The 18,610-nt window shown below is 31.2% G+C and overlaps 2 protein-coding genes across 8 annotated transcripts; one reads left to right on the forward strand and one right to left on the reverse strand.

The window, feature by feature from the left end:
* Positions 1 to 2,137: 2,137 nt before the first annotated feature.
* On the forward strand, positions 2,138 to 6,450 carry LOC105347018 (integumentary mucin C.1). 6 transcript variants are annotated; one of them, XM_066070249.1, is made up of 8 exons: positions 2,138 to 2,274; positions 2,366 to 2,577; positions 2,676 to 2,823; positions 3,101 to 3,448; positions 4,149 to 4,535; positions 4,633 to 4,711; positions 4,999 to 5,149; positions 5,402 to 6,444. In XM_066070249.1, exons 1-7 carry the CDS (start codon positions 2,214 to 2,216, stop codon positions 5,117 to 5,119), a joined length of 1,356 nt encoding a protein of 451 aa, XP_065926321.1. In that variant the 5' UTR covers positions 2,138 to 2,213; the 3' UTR covers positions 5,120 to 5,149; positions 5,402 to 6,444. The 6 variants fall into 6 exon arrangements, with proteins under 6 accessions (XP_065926321.1, XP_034328028.2, XP_065926322.1 ...); XM_034472137.2 differs by having other exon boundaries at positions 4,639 to 4,711; positions 4,999 to 6,448; XM_066070250.1 differs by having other exon boundaries at positions 4,152 to 4,535; positions 4,999 to 6,448.
* A 1,962-nt stretch (positions 6,451 to 8,412) lies between these two features.
* LOC105347019 (steroid 17-alpha-hydroxylase/17,20 lyase) lies at positions 8,413 to 16,831 on the reverse strand. Of its 2 annotated transcripts, none has more exons than XM_011455884.4 (11): positions 16,697 to 16,831; positions 15,139 to 15,314; positions 14,892 to 14,969; positions 14,669 to 14,767; positions 13,719 to 13,812; positions 13,454 to 13,609; positions 12,643 to 12,854; positions 11,566 to 11,694; positions 10,984 to 11,088; positions 10,040 to 10,171; positions 8,413 to 9,770 (listed from the first exon to the last, which is right to left on the reverse strand). In XM_011455884.4, the coding sequence occupies exons 2-11, from the start codon at positions 15,275 to 15,277 to the stop codon at positions 9,415 to 9,417; spliced, it is 1,500 nt and encodes a 499-aa protein (XP_011454186.2). In that variant the 5' UTR covers positions 15,278 to 15,314; positions 16,697 to 16,831; the 3' UTR covers positions 8,413 to 9,414. The 2 variants fall into 2 exon arrangements, with proteins under 2 accessions (XP_011454186.2, XP_065926326.1); XM_066070254.1 differs by having other exon boundaries at positions 16,686 to 16,814.
* Positions 16,832 to 18,610: the final 1,779 nt, after the last annotated feature.

An 18,610-nucleotide genomic window follows, 5' to 3' on the forward strand; every position in this document is an offset into this window, starting at 1 on the left:
ATGTATTAAACCCTGACTACTACCGGTATAAAGTCATAGTACATGCAAAAGACAATACTATAAATGTAATGTTACATGCATGATGTTGAATAGCACGTTTGACTGTTATCCCACCAGACAGTATCAATAATTGTTTCGCGTGTGGTTAAAATTGCAAAGCAAAAGAGTAAAACATAAAATCGGAATGGTCCTGACATATCAAGATTTTCATACTAACAAGCTGCCAAAGTTTGGTCCCAGTAATCAATAATATTTATCAAGCCTTATATTGCCGATCTCCCTGTTTAACCACTGACTACATGTAAAAGAATTCGTGTTCAAACTTAAAATAACATGTGGGACCCCTTCCATATTGTGACGTACTTTCCATCGAAATAAATAATAATTATAAAAATCAAGATCAAATATAATTTTATAATTTATGTCTTTCCCAAAATTTTTACCTAACATTGTATAGCACACCGAATTCACAAAGTAAGCTAATCATAGTTTCACAGTCGATAGACTAGGTTGAACGGTTGTAATGCCGTAAACTAGCTATAGTTTATGGGCAGAAAAGTATAGATAATAATGTTTTATATATACTTTATTAAACGCGATTTCTATGTTTTAGAAGTTTTAAACTATTATCAACACTGAAAACATCATCTGATAAATATAGTTTCACAATTTGTGAAACTGTAATTAAAAAAATTTAATTATAGTTAACGAATGTACACTATTAATAGCTTACAGATGTAAATCTATATTTCTCAGCAAAATCTATTGTTAAAGTTTATTACAGACAGAAAAACTTAGATTCGCATTCGTAAACTATAGTTTACAACCGTTAAATATAGTTTTACAAATGAAAACTCAAGTTAAAGAATCTTCAACTATAGTTTATCGATAAACCTAGTTTATCAACTGTAGACATGTTTAACTTGTTTTTGTGAATGTGGGGTGCCACAGCAATGGGGTTACAGTGTCAACTATACGAAACTGTAACACATGAAGTTCGAATCCCGCTGGGGCTTTTATACTTTTTACCTTTCCAAAAACTTTTAAAACATTTTTGGTTAAATATTGTAAAATTTGAAAATTTAAAAACGGTGAAAGTATTTTGATTATAATATACTTTTTATCCAGATTAATATCGACAGGTGTCGCCTAGCCAAACGGAAAATCCTTGGACTATGAACAGGACATACTTATTTATATATCCGGCCTATCTTCCTCTTTCCCCGAAGCACATCATTCAAAATAACTAATGTCTTCTATTTTTGATTTTAACAAAGGTAAAAAGGTATTGCATGCATTTGCAAATAGACTGTGCATAGCAATTCATTAGTTAATTGGTTGTTGTATTTTGGGGATTTATGAATGTTGTAATTATACCAATCCTCCACTTGTTTTCCTAATAAAGCTATCAAAATGATTGTCTATGTGAAAATAAAGTTTTCAAGATAATGAATATGCCGAGAACAACCAATTGCTATTGAATGACATTCATTGAATGTAACTTTTTCTTTTATCTGACGCTGGTTTCAAATGAAATAAAAAAAATTATACTAAACTAAAATGTTTTTCCTTAGTTAATAATTATCATATTATATCCATATTGGAACCATTTTAACAAGACCTTGGACTATCGGTAAGATGTAACTTTCTCTTGCATCAGACGCTGGTTTCAAGTGAAATATGAACAGACTGCGTAGTCTTAGCGTAAAAGCCAGACAAATCTTGATTTTTTTTCAAAGACCCATGGCTAAATGGCTAACAATGAACAAAACAGCTATAGGCCTACGTCACAATGCTGTTTGACACAACTACCAATCCAAGCTCTTCGGTAAACATGGTTCTATTTCATTGACTAACACTCACACGATAAGGTTTATGGGAATGAGAAAATGACGAAGTAGACTAGAATATCATTCCTTAGCAGTGAAGTCTTGAAGGGAAAATGCTATAAACATTGAGTTAACGTACTTTTTGCAACCATTACGATATTTAAAAAGTTATATTTACATCCACCAAGTGTGATTTCCTCTACTTCTTACGGAAATTGACTGTAATTCATAGCTTTGGAGAAACTGACATGATATGAACTCTACACGCCCCGTATATCGATTGGTCGAAACCTTCAGCAACCTAAAAGAAATAAAGGAAACGATTTAAAACATTTTAACTTCAACAGTAACATTAATATTCATGCAGCACTTCTCCTGATATGTATGAAGTTGACCAATATAATAATGTTTCTATGGATTCCGATGTTTTTAAGCATTTTGATAAGTAAGAACTTCGATTACTGGTAAATTCATGTATAGATATATATATCAAACAGCGAATTTTACTCCTTTTGAAAATTTTAAACGCATTTTAGATCATTCATCGGTACAGGCCAAACCGGAAGTGGTCATTCTCCAGGGAAACGATGGGCAAATTACATCCCCAGGTTACCCCGGTAATTACCTAAACAATGTAAATGACACGTGGATTATAAAGACTGATGACAAAAGAGCCAATGTGACATTTTACATTCAAGAAATGGATATCGAAAAGACTCAAGGGTTTCCATGTGGCGACTATTTAGAGGTAATTATAACTGCATCTTAAAGCAAAAATATTGGCGCTTTTTGTATAGTTTATAAGTTAATTTGATTGCAAATCAGTATCATGATGATTCAATACAGATAACAGAAGAGGACCCATGCTGCTTTCGTTTATTTAAGAGATGCGGTACTTTCAGTGGCCATATCAAGGCGCGAGGGAGAGAAATTCGGGTGTCGTTTATATCTGACAGGACCATTACTCGTAAGGGATTCAGCCTTTACTGGAAAGGTACTACAGTCATGTATAATTGTTTTATAATTGCATTTCAGAAGATTTTTTTATATCACAGGCACTTGTTTCAGTATTGAAGTGTAAGCTGATAGTGTTAATGTAAACTATGGGGTACACTTGAAGTGTAAGCTGATGGTGTTAATGTAAATTATGGGGTACACTTAATCGCTGCCCGTGTTTTTAATTCACGAATTTTTATGTCATAATTTATTCCTTTTTTTAACAATGATATGATAAAAATAAATATGATTCTTCTTTTCGAAAAAATCCACAGTTTCTTCAACTTCGAAAGCTTCAGCAACAGACCGGGGGTCAACAATCGTACATTCAACTTTGAGGACAACAACTGTCTTTAAGAAAACTGTCGCTAAAAATAGAAGTGTGACTTCTCGTTCGAAATTACCAACAACTATATCTACAACAACCTTAGGAACGTCTACAAAAATGACGTTAACGCCATTTTTAGATATGTCGACATTAACTCTTTTCAAGGCTTTTAAAATGAAAGACAAATCGATCCCCTGGAGAATGTCAACAAAAATAGACTCAATTTCATTGTTTAATAATAAAGCATCATCTACATCGACAAAGGCAAACGCTAAGAAGCAAATGAACTTGATAGGTAAGTTTCTCCAATTTCATTTATTTAGAATTTAACAGATGACATGCATGTAAGTGTGTATGTCTAAATGAATGTGGTGCTAAGTTTGGTACTTCATTGTTGATAAATAATCAATAAAAGAAACTTAATATTTGAACATTTATTAACAGTACAGCATAAAATGCAATTATCTTTGTGATTTTTTAAATACAAATTTACTGATATGGCATTGTGATGTAGCGAATTTGTAAGACTTTATTACTTGTAAAGTTTCATCGATACTTGATGTAAAAAAATGATGAGACTTATAGTGATTAATTTTCGATTAAAAAAAATGAGATCAGTGTTGAACCTACAAAAAAACATTTGTTTTAAAATTACAAGTAATTATAATTTGTACGTGTTTTCTAGATGCGTAATTTAAAAAAAAAGTAATGATTCAATTATTTAAGGCTAATTTATAGTTGACCCAATATCTGTCTGTAAAACAATATCGGTTTGTAAAAGCGGTTTATAAAGTGTAAACTGTTCCAATCCAGTTTATACGTCGAGTATAAACTCTGCACCATATTGAATTTATTTCTATATATCATTTTCAGATTTATAAGATATATTAGATCAATGTTGAATCTACATAATACATACATTAATAATTCATTCAGCGGATTCAGTCTACAGCTGCTTATAATAAATATTTTTTTCTTCTATTTGATTTAAACAGCAGACAAGGACATATCCAGGAGTAGAACATACCAACTGCAGGAACCACAACAAGCATTAACGATACCAGTTAGAAACACGACTATGGCATCTCAACCATCGGAAACATCGAAAACTGTTATCAGACAACCATCAACACCATCGACAGCTCCACCATCAACACCATCGACAGCTCCACCCGAAAAATCATCAAAAACATTCAAAACTTTTACCCTACAATCACTAATACCACAGTCAACCTTTACTAAACTGCCATCAAAACCACCATCAACTGTTACCACACAACCATCAAAAACACGAGCAGCTGGACATCAGTCAACTACTCCCTATGTATCGAGGACAGATGCCAGCAAGAAGACAACGTCAGCGACCCTTTTATCAATTTCAAGTTAGTATACTACACATCATCTGATAATGAATAATCATATTTATATATCATTGTATATGTATATATGTAACAGTTATTAAGACCTTTTCCATTTAAGTTTCAGGTTTGTCCATAAGTCTGCTGGCATTATTATTTTGCATTGTTATCTACAAAAGAAAAAGAAAAAGACGAAAACGGTATATCTAATTATTTTTAAACTGCAAATTATTATATATTTTTTGCGGGGGGGAGGGGTATTTCCTTTTAATGTACAACCATAACGATAACTTATAAATAAAAAAAAAAGGTAAAAATGGTATTGAGTTCTAAACACTGCTAAAACTTCTGTATTTATCAGATATTGTTACAAATATTGAGCATTAACACTCTATATAAGTATAAAATAACATGTAAATATGGGTTTGGAAATCAGTGCAATTATCTGCCGTTGATTCTTTGATTACTCTATTTTTTATCTTGACAGCTCCAGGAATACAACCTCTATACACACGCATGAATTTTTGTCAGGATACGAACTCCGCTGTTATAGGACCATGCAAACCGGGCTTGTGCAAATGAAGGATTTCAGAGAATGTTATCATTGATTAGGGTGGCTCAATAAATATGTATACTATGTAATGAATCTATGAAGTATTTGTTTTAATGATATAATTTTGTTAAATCATTTTCATTGCACACTGTGGATTTTTGCTTAGAAAATGAAAAAAAAAGTTTTTATAGCAAAATACCAGTACATTAAGTTGTCTTTGTTAACATGAATACAATGATATAAAATGGATGAATGCATAGAATAATTGATCCACGAAAACGCTTTTGTTATGTTTCTGATAGATTACAATTACCATTTCCTGATTTTTTTTATACAGAACACTACCGGATAATTTTGCTAGTGCCAAGGTGGGATTTTTGCACCGGCAGGATGCAGTTTTGTAAAAATCCATTTCTACTAAATAATCGACCATTGTCTAGAGAGTATATAACCACTTTTGTTTTAAGTTTGTCTCACCTGACAGATGAAATATTTACGAAATTAATATCACATAGCAAAATTTATCATATAATAGTAAATGCGCATGCGTAATAGTATAGAAGACAGAAACCCGTAACACGTTTGTATTTATGGACCATAAATAGTTATTCATTTTTAATGTTTTATAAAAAAAAAACCAACGAAATTTTCCGATCAGATTCGGTATTTATGTACTACTCAAAAATGTATAAACTTTCAGAAAATTACAAATTTCTTCATTAAATCAATTTAATTTTTTCATTAAGGTCTCTTGACGGTGGTCATTTGACATATTTATGTCTGTTCATGTTAAAATTAACCGAAAATAGTAAACTATTTATAATCTATTCAGGAAGTTATGACGTGTTCCGTTTAGAGAGTCCCTTTTACCTCGTATACCATGATGGCCGTAGTTGGGCGATGCTCTTGTAGTTTTCAGCACACGTCAATTACTGTCAATCAAACTCCACAAATAAACGATATAAGATTAATCCGGTTTGTACGACCCTTCAATTTCCCGAAACTCATAATTACATTAATTAGATTTTTATGTCCTTTAACTGTCACAACCAACGTTATATCTTATTTCCTAACGATACATTGGGTAAATCTGAAGTAAACACACATGTTTTTCAGCTGTACTGTCTTTTTAAATCCTACTTGGTTAGAAATATAAAAGCAATATATTATTACGGAATTCTAAAAGCATTCATTGAAACGTCATTGCTTTGTTTCATCAAATATGTAACCACTTTTTATCAAGTATTTAACCGTATTTACTCGATCCCAAGTGTACATAGTTTTTTATTCTAATTTTCAATTGCATAAATATTAAGAGGATTGGATTTTGCTAAAAGACAATTTTTTGCCCCATAAAACAACATTTTAAAACACGCATAAGTCTACAGTTTATGTACCGGTATATCAGATTTTGGTTTCTTGTAGAAAAATTGACTTATATTATATATTTGCATAATCTGTTTGCATTTATTGACAATACAATAATTCATTTATAAACGTCACATGTATTTTTCGACTAAAACAAAATGAAACTACATACAAGACAATATATTACTTTTTTCTTTCCCTTTCTCGTAGAAAACATACTAAATAAAAAGTTTCAGTGTTGGAAAAATTCAGCTTTCATGATAATTTGTAAATTTGTGTTTTATATATACAGGTAAATAAGATGCTTTCTACATCTCATCAATCCTTCTATGCTATCTTTGTTGTACATGTTGTCGTCGTCGTGGATTTTTACATTCTTAACTTATTTTAAACTTCTGGTTTATTTACAACGTTCTCTGTATAAAGCACCTACAGTGAAGAGTTCCGTGTTTGTTCAAATTGAGGACCATACCCTTTCTAAGGAGAAATAATTAAGAAAAAAATAAAACACATATACTGCCGGTCTCTCTTAAAGTTTATTTAAAAAACCAGAATATCCTGTAAAGGTGCCTCGCTACTTTTTCGCCACTACGCCACAAGATGGCGATTTAAATGTTTTGTTAAACTGTTTATATCGTTCGATTGGGTGGTATACCGTCGTAGCTCAGTGGTTTAAGTATTGGGCTTATGAACCGCAGATCATGAGTTCGAGTCTACCTGCAGCTTTTGCTCATGTTTACTTAATCAAATTTATAAAAATATAATTTTTCATCCAAAATTGCACATTTTTTTGCCTATTTGACTTAAATATCTTCTTATCCATTATGATATTTATCATTATCAAGTAATTTTCTGCTGATTTGAGAAAATATTTCAAGGTGTAGTGAGCCACCTTAAGATGGAAAGGTCAAAACTTACTATCTTTAACAATGGTAGATATGGCATCGTATGCAAAAATATGATCAGTAAGATTGAAAGCCTACAAAAGCAAGATTTTATTGGGGGCAAATATTTACCAAACCTACTATAAAACTTTAAATTTTCTTTCTTTTTTTTTTCCTTTTTTTTTTTTTTTAGAAAAAGTTTAAGATAGACGTTAAAGGTTACAATTTTGGTCAAATTTTATTTTTCTGTTTTCATTATTTACAATGCTTTATGATTGCATTTCTAATGATCAAATGAAATTTGGGTGCCCGTCGATGAGTTTTAAGCAAGATACAGGGCTCACAATTCTTCGTCAAGTAAATAAGGCTCGTGCCCTGTTTTTGTTTAAATAGGTTCAATATACCAGCAAAAATCTTTTTCAAGATGATTCGTCTATATTCTTATTCATTTTAAGCATAAATAAACAGTTCCTAACGATTAACACATTCATTTTAGGTCTAAAACTGGAATTTTTCCTTCAACATTCAAAATGTAAACGAAAGCTTTGTTTACATAGCGAGGAATTGTAAGCTTTGTAACTCGCTTATAACTCAACAAATGACACGCAAATTTTGGTTGCCTATTAAAAATACCCCACTGAAGTATATAAACATTAAAATCAAAAAAATAACTTTTGACCAAAATCGTGACCATGCCCCTTTAAACAGAGTTATTCGGTAACTATCATATGAGTAGGGTTATAACTAGTAATGGTTAGAAGTGATTACGGATTATCATTGTAGGGAACATCACCATTATATTGTCAGCTTACAATATTGGATGAATAAGTTAAAAAAGAAAGGGATTTTCGGGCATTTATTTAAGGAATATCGTATTCTATTCCTTATAGAAATAAAAGTCGTGCTTTGCTAGAAATTCGAATAATATAAAAAAGTACATGTAAAATGACTTGCTGAACTTATTTATTTTTAAGCAATATAAATTAAATTTTTCTACAAACAATATAAACCTGAAGAACATGTATCTAATAGAACAATTACGGTATATAAATGGTCCCGACAATTTTTTTTTTTCAAACCAAGTTGAAATTATAGCATACACAACAAAAAAATAATAACGTTTCACGTTGACAGATCAATTGATAGGTACATAGAAAGCGATGGTAGATGAACAATTCATTAGTATATGTACCCACTACATAATTATGCATTTCTTATCATCATCGTCTAATAGAAAAAAAATTCAAAAACAAGTGTGACATATTTGTACTAGAAATGATTGATGATGTCATGCTAAGTGGATAATGAAAAAATATAACCAAGTAAACAAGTTGACTCACAAATAATGAGTGATAGTGATATGAGAGATAAATCTAATAACCCTAAGGATAAAATGAACTATATAAATAGGTAATTCGATCGTTTTTTTGACCAGCAAGGTATGTCAGAATTGTAATTGTTTCATTCTTTATCTTACATAGATGTGTTTTTAAAGCTGCCTGATCCGATTTTACATTTAGCGGCGGGTTTGCATAATATATGTACTGGTATATAATAAAAGGTATTTCAGTAGTTTTTCCAGTCAATTAAGCTAGATTTCCATGAAAAAATGATATAAAATTTGTTAACATTAGAAACCATACTTGAAAGGTACAGCGTTATTTCGTCCCTTATTAAGATTTGCCCCAGCGTGGAGGCGATTGCATTTAGACTTTAACATTTACTGTAAAAAAAAAAATCCAAATAGGATTCTAAAACTGTTGACCCATGTAAAAAGAGTGTACATTTTTTACTGATATTTTTTAAGTTTGTATTGTTTTCATTCGTTGAATATAAGTCCAATAAATCGGGAGATGAAACCAAACAGTTCCCATTTTAATGAAAATCCTATGATGCATTTTTTGTTTCCATATAAAAATTTGATTTGATTATTTTTAATTTTGAAAGAGGACTGTTTCTGCTTATGTACTTTTAAATTGGTGAAACTCTCTAACTTTTTAAGATAATTGGTTTGTATGGAAAATAATTTGATAATGTTACAGCGAAAAAATCGATCAAAGCAGCTTTAATGAAGAATCTGTTCCATAACCATGTTTAATCATCCAGATCTTTCTTTTACCACAATTTTGTAATCAGATGGCAGTTCTACACCAAATCCCTGCATATGATACTCTAAATTGGGCTTCACGCCCTCTGGGAGACTTATTTCAAATCGTTTTAGAAGATTGGCACACATCAGTAGGATCTCTGGTTTGGCTAACGTTTCTCCCAAACAAACTCGGCGTCCGGCTGAGAATGGAAGCCAACTTTCCGGTTTTATAGGTTTCATTTTGCCGTTTTCATCAAGAAAGCGATGTGGGTCAAATTGCTCTGGGTCCTTCCATTGTTTAGGGTCATGGTGAAGTGCCCAGAAGTTAATTAATACAGTAGTGCCTTTTGGTACATCGTATCCCCCTGAATCAGTAGATAAAATATTTTAAAACGTGTTTCAAATTCTCAAAATATTGTGATAAAGTTAAAAAATTGTCAAATGAAACGCCCATTATATGAGAAAAAATTTCCTCTTTTCTGAAGATTCCTGGTTTCAAAATATTCAAATGTTGATTATGAAGAAACAGGTAAGCTCGCATAATTGATCAAAATGTTTTCAGATTTTAATTAATTGAATAAATAAAGTAAATCAAATAATAGAATTTCAATGTGAAAGGTTAATTTATTCTCACCAATTTGTGAATCACAGATTGTCATGTGTGGGACCCCTAGACCAAGAACATTTGAAAGTCGCATCGATTCAAATAGACAGGCCTCAGTATAATCCAATTTGCTTCTATCCTTCATCGAGGGCTGATGGGGACCTGTAAATGATTCCAAAGGTAATTTATATTTTTCTTTAGCATAATGGTACTAAAATCTGCTAACAAGCTTAAGACCTTTTTCTCTTGGTTTGTCAAACTCATGTTATGATTTTTTCTTTACAAACTAAAGTTGGACGATTTCTATATCGTAATTTGCTGAGTCACTTTATTCACAAGATAGTCACACAAGGAAAGCAGAGAGTTAGTTTCATAATGAAGAGTATCAAAAATGCTGAAAAATATCCAGTCTTCCAAAAAATCACAAGAAATTGAGTTTATGCCTCTCAGTTAATTTGATACGCAAGGACATTCTCTATACGAACAGTTTCTAAGGCGGGGCAAGCTACTGACAAACACGTTGATAAAACAGGACCACTATCAGCAGTATCTGATGAAGTCATCTTTTCGTACGTTCTGTGGTCGATACAACGACCTTGTCAATCGAATATAATCTTTCACTAGGTCGTTTGCTGATTTTTCATACTTATTGTTAGACCATAATTAATCACCTAATTTCCCGATTACAACAAAGAACATACGGCAGGTGTGACTGGTCATCAGAGGATGCTCAATCCTCCATGGCACTTTATCCTACCTCTAACTCTATTTAGAGGTCTGTTATCTCTGCTCCTGTTTTGTATTTTTTCTTTTGGACTTTTGACTTTTAACACTGTTCGTTATCACCACATGTCATGATATATAATTTATACAATATCTTGAAAATTGTTAATAAACTTATTAATATCACTGAAATGCAATCAAGACACCCATTCAATCTTTTACATTGGGTATATTTGATATGGATTAATTACCAACAACTCTGTCAATTTCCTCCTGACATTTTTCTTGGAATTCTGGAAATCGTGTCATGAAATAAATGAACCAGTCCATTGTGAAACGAGTTGTATCAACCCCCGCTATAGAAAAAAAGGAAATAATTATTCCAATATTCATGTAATACTTCCATATATACATTGTATATTTTTCAGTAAAATTTAAACATAGCCAAATGGTGTTAATTTTTTTTATGATAGAAGCAAACTAAGACACAATAAAATAGTAGTTCATGTATTGTATATATGAATATTTAAAGACTAACAAAAGACGAGTAAAGATATTTCAATTCAGAAGCGGATCATTATTTTGTGCAAACTATGCTTAAATTAAGTTCAAAACTTGTTGTTTGCAGAGATGTTGCTTTCTTTCCAACACATTATTTTACTGTCATTCAAACTTACAGAAAATTTTATACCAAAATGCCTATTCTAACCCTTCTTCTCTCCGACAACAATTTCCTAAATCACTATTTATCTTTCACCTGTCTAACAAACCTGACGAAATGGTTGGAATATTTTCTTTTTATATATAGGGTAAAAAACACTAAAACAACGAACCAAAGAAAATATCAGAAATTGTCTGGACCAGGTGCGTATCATCCAAGATCTCCAGGACCGCCTCATCGCCCTCATCCTTCGCTTCCTGTTTGGCGATAAGCATGCTGTCTATAAAGTCCCTGTTTACTCCTGAAATTGATAGTGAAATCTCAATGCAGATTTTCGTGCGAACGGACAAATAAATATATTTTCATTTATAGCAAATGGAAGTGAATTCTATTTATTTTTTAAATACTAGATGATATCCCGCGCAAGCGCGGGGAATAACAATTTACATACTAATTCAATTTTTATGTTGAAACAAATTATTTTGTTAATTTTCGGATATACTGCGTCCTTTTTAAAAACTGTTCTAGCCTATTTTTTAAAATTGGAATTTAAAATCAGATGGCTTGATATTAAGAGGAGGGATTGGGATGAAAATCAAAACTGAAAATAATTCCTTCCTTCCCAGATACAACTTATCCGTTTTTATTCTTGCATGATTTATTCATACAGACGTAGAGTTGTCAACACAATCTGTTCTTAGTTTACAATTTTTAACAAAATATTTAAAGTTAACTTCCAATTCCGCCAGTCGCGTAAAAATAAATGAAATCTAAATACACGAGTGCATGCATGTTTATTGGTATACTTTAAACGTTCTGTGTTATCCCGTCCTGAGAAGTTCTTAATTATTAAAACTATTAAAACTAAAATCATACATTGAAGAAACGAATTGGCTCATTACATTTATTCAACACCCGTCTTACATGTATCTTAATTTCTAAGTAAATCGTATATAGTGTATATTTTGATGCAAACTCTTACTGACTTAGATCCGCCAAAGCGTGTCCACCACCTTACTCACATTTTTTTTGTATTTCGGGTTGATTTGTTGCAAATAAAAGTATTTTTTTTTAAAATTAATTCCCCACTTTTACTTATCATGTAAACGGAAATAATCTCGCACGTGTTGAAATATCAAAAAGGACCTTTCATTTTTTTAAGGGGGGGGGGTTAAAAATTTGGGGGTTTTGGGAGGGTTAGGGACTTTTTTTTAGGGATTAGGGAGGGTAGAGACTTATGATTTATCACCTGGTTGGAAGGTTTCCTTATGTTCTTTGAATTTTTTCCGGAGAATGTTCAGCACTTCTTCTGATAGCACAAGAAATACCTTCCATTTTGCCGTCGTAAAGATGTTTTTCAGATAGGGAAATATGTCTTCAAAAAAACCGGCACCAAATTTCTCCGACAAATCATTGTCTAATTTTATAAACTCTTTCACTTCCGGGTCATCTACAGGACGTCTTATGAAAATAAAGAGTATATACTTAATAATTAAAATGTATTTTAATATATTCAAAGTAAAGATTTTTTTATCAAAATGAAAAGTCCCTAATGATTTAACGAAAGACATTTTCAGTATCTATCTTTTTGTAAAAGTTATACAAGTCAAACATTTATCTGGTTAAAACAGTCTTAATGACAGAAAGAAATATTTTGGCGAAGGACATTTTAAAAATGTGATAATTTGTATTTTAAAAAAAAATCTTTGGCTATCTTAACCATATAAATCCGAAATAAAGTATGTTCTACAGAAGCAAGACTTATCTGTTACATTAAATAATTTTCATACTAACGTTGTCTTTCAACATTTGAAACATATTTTAATTATCGTATCTTGATCTTATCGTATCAAGATATGCATGTAAAAAGATTATAAGAAGTCCAGGGCCACATCGCCTTAACCTTAATCAAATAGGCATCACAGTAACAAAATCAAAATATCTTATTTATACAGTCACAGTAATCAGAGTTCTGAATATAATAGTTTTTCGCCAAAAGTATGATTTGAAAGTTTCATTTTTTCTGTTTGTATGGACGGAAAAGGATTCAGGAGTCTTACTTTTCTCCAAAACATATTGTGTACAGTTGATGAAAAACCATCAGATCCACATATTCTTTAAAAACGAATGGTCCTTTCTCTTCAGCCATTTTGTCCAAAAATTTATTCATATTGTCTTGAATCATGTTTTCCAATAAATCCCCTTGAAGATAATGCCTAGAAATAGATTATAGTTATTAATTTAACATATTATTAATAAAACCAAAATGTGTTATCATTTTCAAGTCAATATTCATGGTATGAAAAAAGTACCGGTACAACTGACCTAAGGGCCTTTCCGGCTATTTTCCTATGGAATTTCCAGGAAGCTGAATAATTAGCCAAGGCTATATCCTTTCCTCCTTCTGTAAACATGTCACCTGAAATGACAGTTTTGATATTTGTTTTATGCTATTTACCGTCGCTTTAAGCATATAGAAATGATAATAAATTTGAACACAATAACGCTTTCTTCTGACAATTTTGCTTTTCTATTATTTTTACAAAAACATGAAATGATTGTTGTGATTATCTTTAAATTATTATATATAATTTTAAATTTTCTAAAAAAAAATACATCAAGAGATAAATAAAATGCATTATATTTATGGGATATTAAAGTGTATAAATTGATAATAAAAATTAAAGTTTCTCAGGAAGACAACTTTTCCTCTGCTTTTTTTTTTTCAAATTACCCAACGTGCATACATATATGTCGTATAAATAAAATGCTATTCGTAAGTTACAAAGGATATTTTTTAAAGTCAAAGCTAATAACACTGTGCTGGATAATTATGCCAGTGCCAAGGTGGCATTTTTGGATCCCCTTAAGATGCAGTTTCGGAAAAATTCTTATATGCCAAATGATAGACCATTGTCTAGAGAGTATATAACTACTTTTGTTTTCAGTGTGTTTTACCTGACAGGTGAAATATTTACCTTTAAAAACTCATATCCCATAGGAAATAATAATTCCCATAGGAGAAATGACTCTCCTACAGGAAATATTGACAATCCTATAGGATTTTCTACAAATCCTATGGTCTATGATATGGTCTATCATATGGCATATTTGAATTTTTCGATGTATGCAGCTTAGACGGGTGCAAAAATACCACCTTGGCACTGGCATAATTATCCGGCACAGTGTTTAATCTTTAATGTATTGATTACTGTAAAAGAAAATCATTCATTAAAAAAACTCATTTTTCATTGCATGATACAGCTATCACGTGCCTGATGCAAAATGTGGTCTTCCAGCGAAATCAGCTTTTCTCTTTACCATTGCTTCCAGCACAGAGTTGATGTCATTAAGAACAACCCAGGTTTGAGGACCTATTCAATATAAATAAAATATGCATTTGTAATTTATTTTTTACATTCTTCTTTAAGTGAGTAAACTTACGTGTGTGCTTGGGATTGTGTATATGTTTGAATGTATGAAATCATTGATACACACCAACAGACAGCCGGACTATAGGACCGTATTCCTTTGCAAGCTTTGCGATTTTTACGTGAATCTCAAGCGATGAATAAACTAAAAAACAGGAAAGATAGTATTATGTTCTTAACGTTTCTATTGTATAAGATTAGAACGTGCTCAATTTTGTATAGAACTTTTAAAATAGTTACTAGTAACTTTATGCTATGTTTTATCAAGACAAACTTGCTACATGTATCTCTATATAAGGAATGAAATTATTTACTTTTATAGTGTCCAACTAGTGGGATACACCATGGTCCAGGTGGCAGACGATACCACATCCGTTTGATGACGTAGTACACAAAAAGACCAATGCTCATTCCCGCCAAAATGGTCTGGGTGTTCATGGACAACGTCAACATGATTGAATCTTTTATTCCTTTCTCTGTGTGTGTTATTCTATTATAGAAACAATCTTTTTTAGTAAGAAATACATGCATTTGTATAGAAGAGATTTAGCTTGATACAAATACATATTGGTTTGCTAACACATTTTGATGCGTGCAATGGTGATTAATGTGACGTACGCTATAAGAAGGTAGTGTTGAAAATCCGACCATGAAAACAACTAGATTTTATAATATACAGTTGTTAGCAAATTTAATTAATTGAACATTCTTTGAAATTACATTTGATCATATGCACTTTTGAAACTTGATTTAGAAGTCATGAATTGATCATGCTCTTGTTTGCAAATTTTCACAATTCAGCTGGTTTCTCTGTTAGAACAACACATGGTTGGTCAAATTCATGACAAAATGTGTTACATCTAATGTTTAAAACCAAAGATTTCTAAACTTAATGAACACAAACGATTAGAAATCACAAAAACTCTATAAAATGAATAATGGGGCCTTTATTCAACCTTGTGTATTTCAGAATTAACTGATGCCATAATTTTAATTTTAAGTTCTATTTGGAAATATATTTTTTTGAGAAAAAAAAATAACATAGCTAGCAGTAAATACGACAAATAGTGTAAGAATGTCTCTATATAACAATACCTATCAAACATTTAACTTTAAAATTTGCAATGTTTAGTTATAGTGTCGTAGAATGTAAAACACTATCCATTACTTGTGATAATTCACATATCTAATTCCACTTCCTCTTGTATCTTTCTTAATTTTTTTTGTTTCAGTATAAAATTGCAAATTATTCGGCAGTGTAAGGGAAGAGTTTTACCCTGAGACATGTTAATGTTTGGTAAAGTTAATAACGTTAACTTCATTGTCATCTAATACAAATTAAGCACAATTTTATGAGAAAATACTGAATTTATGAAAATTTTCTACTGATGAAAAATGAGAAAACGTTTTCTTTTTAAAATGACTAAAACCAGTAAAAAGAATAAATTGTACAACATTTTCATCTAATATCAGTGAAATTGATATGGTATCACTTAGGACATCATTCAGTGAAGAAGGTGTCTTATACTATCCATGAGTCAACGATAAATGTACGTATCCTATGCATATATTGTGTGGCAATTTCATTTATACAATCAACTAGAAGGAAAAGGACGAGCAATTTCCTGAATGAGGGAAGCCCTCCACAACAAAGCATATACAGTTATTTTTTTTATTATCCAAAATGGCTTCTGTACATAGTACCTGTACATGGAAACTCAAAAAGATAGCATATAGTTATAAGATATTTTCAGTTTTTCTGACCCAAAAAGGCTACCGTACAAAAGATAATCACAAAGCTAAACTACAGATTAAAAAGCATGCAGATTACATAACGCAGGTTCTCGGGAAATCGACGTACATTTTACCTACCTTATCTCTGAATGCTACACTCGCTTTAAGTACCGTTTTCACAAGACTTCAATAAAACAGCTGAGAGTTGCTTTTATAGATTAGTGCATGCGCAGGATAAATCTAGTACACTGACCTCTTCTAGTTGAATATCTAGTACACCAACAGTGTGTGTGTAATGACACCATGTAATAAGGAAAAATTTCGTCGTTGCTTTGCACAAGCATAAAACAGGTGATCATGAAGACCAAATTTTTTGTTGATCGAAAAAAAAACCCAATTAGAATGATTAAGGATTTTTAAAAATATTTTTTTGAACGGAGGATTACGATCTTAATGATGCGCTAATATTTATTGTGTTATTCCTTAATTCATTGATGTTTGTAGAGTATATATTACGTTATAAATGTGAATTTCCTAGTTTTTACCTCAGTTACACATTCACTAATTTATGTTTTAAAACCATTAAGAAACATATCCCCAGTCTGTGCAAAATTATGTTAAGTTAAATAAGCGTTGAATTTCTATATATTTCTGTATGTTAAAATTATTTCATAATGATAAATTCAAAGGATTGTTCTCTTTTTTCTTTTTTACAACAATTAGATTTATCATAACCACTGTCATGATATATAAGTTCATTTGAAAATTTAATCTCTACTTTTCCCGAAATTTGTCAATAAAACAACATGTAGAGGTCTGTGAAACGATAAACTGTGTTAAAAAAATTCAGTTGATGAGTAGCATATGACAATTTTACGTGGACAGTCATGGACTTTCTTCTAATATTATAAAAATGCTTTAATAAATGATTCACATAGTTACTATCTTTACTGTGGTAAATATATGTGTCCATAATGACGTGATAATAGTGACATTGGTCCCCTTTTTCTCGTGTTCCATGGTCATTATGTACCGGTTACGTAGAAAATGATGCAGTTTTCAAAAATCTTGTCCAGAACAACCTTGATTTTTGAATCAGATTTGCAATATTGATAGAAGAGGCCGAAAACCGACCAATGGTCGACTGTGGACAATCTCAAAAAACAATTGTTTGAAATCAAACCACTCTTATTTGATTCTCACTGCCTTTCACTAAAAATAAATGTGCACCGGTGCCTCACCCATGTTTATGTGATGAAGTACCCCAAAGGTTTAGCAATCGTAATTATAGCTTTCCTGAATTAATAGCGTATATTTTGATAATAAAGAAACTGGAGTTTTAATCAGTGCAAGCATCATAAAAAGTTCTTATTTCAAACCTAGCTGTATAGGCTTTTTTCATTCTTTGTATTCCTTGGCTTGCATTCCATGGATAAATCAATTATTATGAATTGCAAAATCCGACATTTCATATACAATAATGTGCACTGAGGATATTAATGGGCCATGCTATGGAAGTTCATTCGCGGCTGAATTTTATAAAAATCGTCGATCTCTTCGTAAAAAAAGAAAGTAATATTCCTTGCGCAGTATTTTGATAGACAACAAAAACGTGTTACCATAAGTATTTTCTTTCACAATAGCTGTCAAGCGTGCTACATTTAAGTCATTGAAAAAGATTTCGATCATCGATCGGCTGTCTGCTCTTAATGGAAATCAATACTTCATAGGCATTTTGTGACATATGTTCCACATATTATATGTAATTCCCTCCGTATGGGGATTATATATATATATATATATATATATATATATATATATATATATATATATATATATATATATATATATATATATATATATATATATATATATATATCATATGTGTCGAAGTTGAACTCCACTCTCACAGGCATGTATAAATGTAAAAATCTCTCTCTCTCATTTTTAAACTCAAGCCTCTATATAGCGCACGTGCTAGCATTCGACAAGGGACATTTTTGGAAAAACACTTGAGAGTATACCACTTTCTCTTTTATTTAGGGCAAATAA

The sequence above is a fragment of the Magallana gigas genome, chromosome 8 (assembly GCF_963853765.1).
Source record: "Magallana gigas chromosome 8, xbMagGiga1.1, whole genome shotgun sequence".
NCBI lineage: Eukaryota > Metazoa > Mollusca > Bivalvia > Ostreida > Ostreidae > Magallana > Magallana gigas.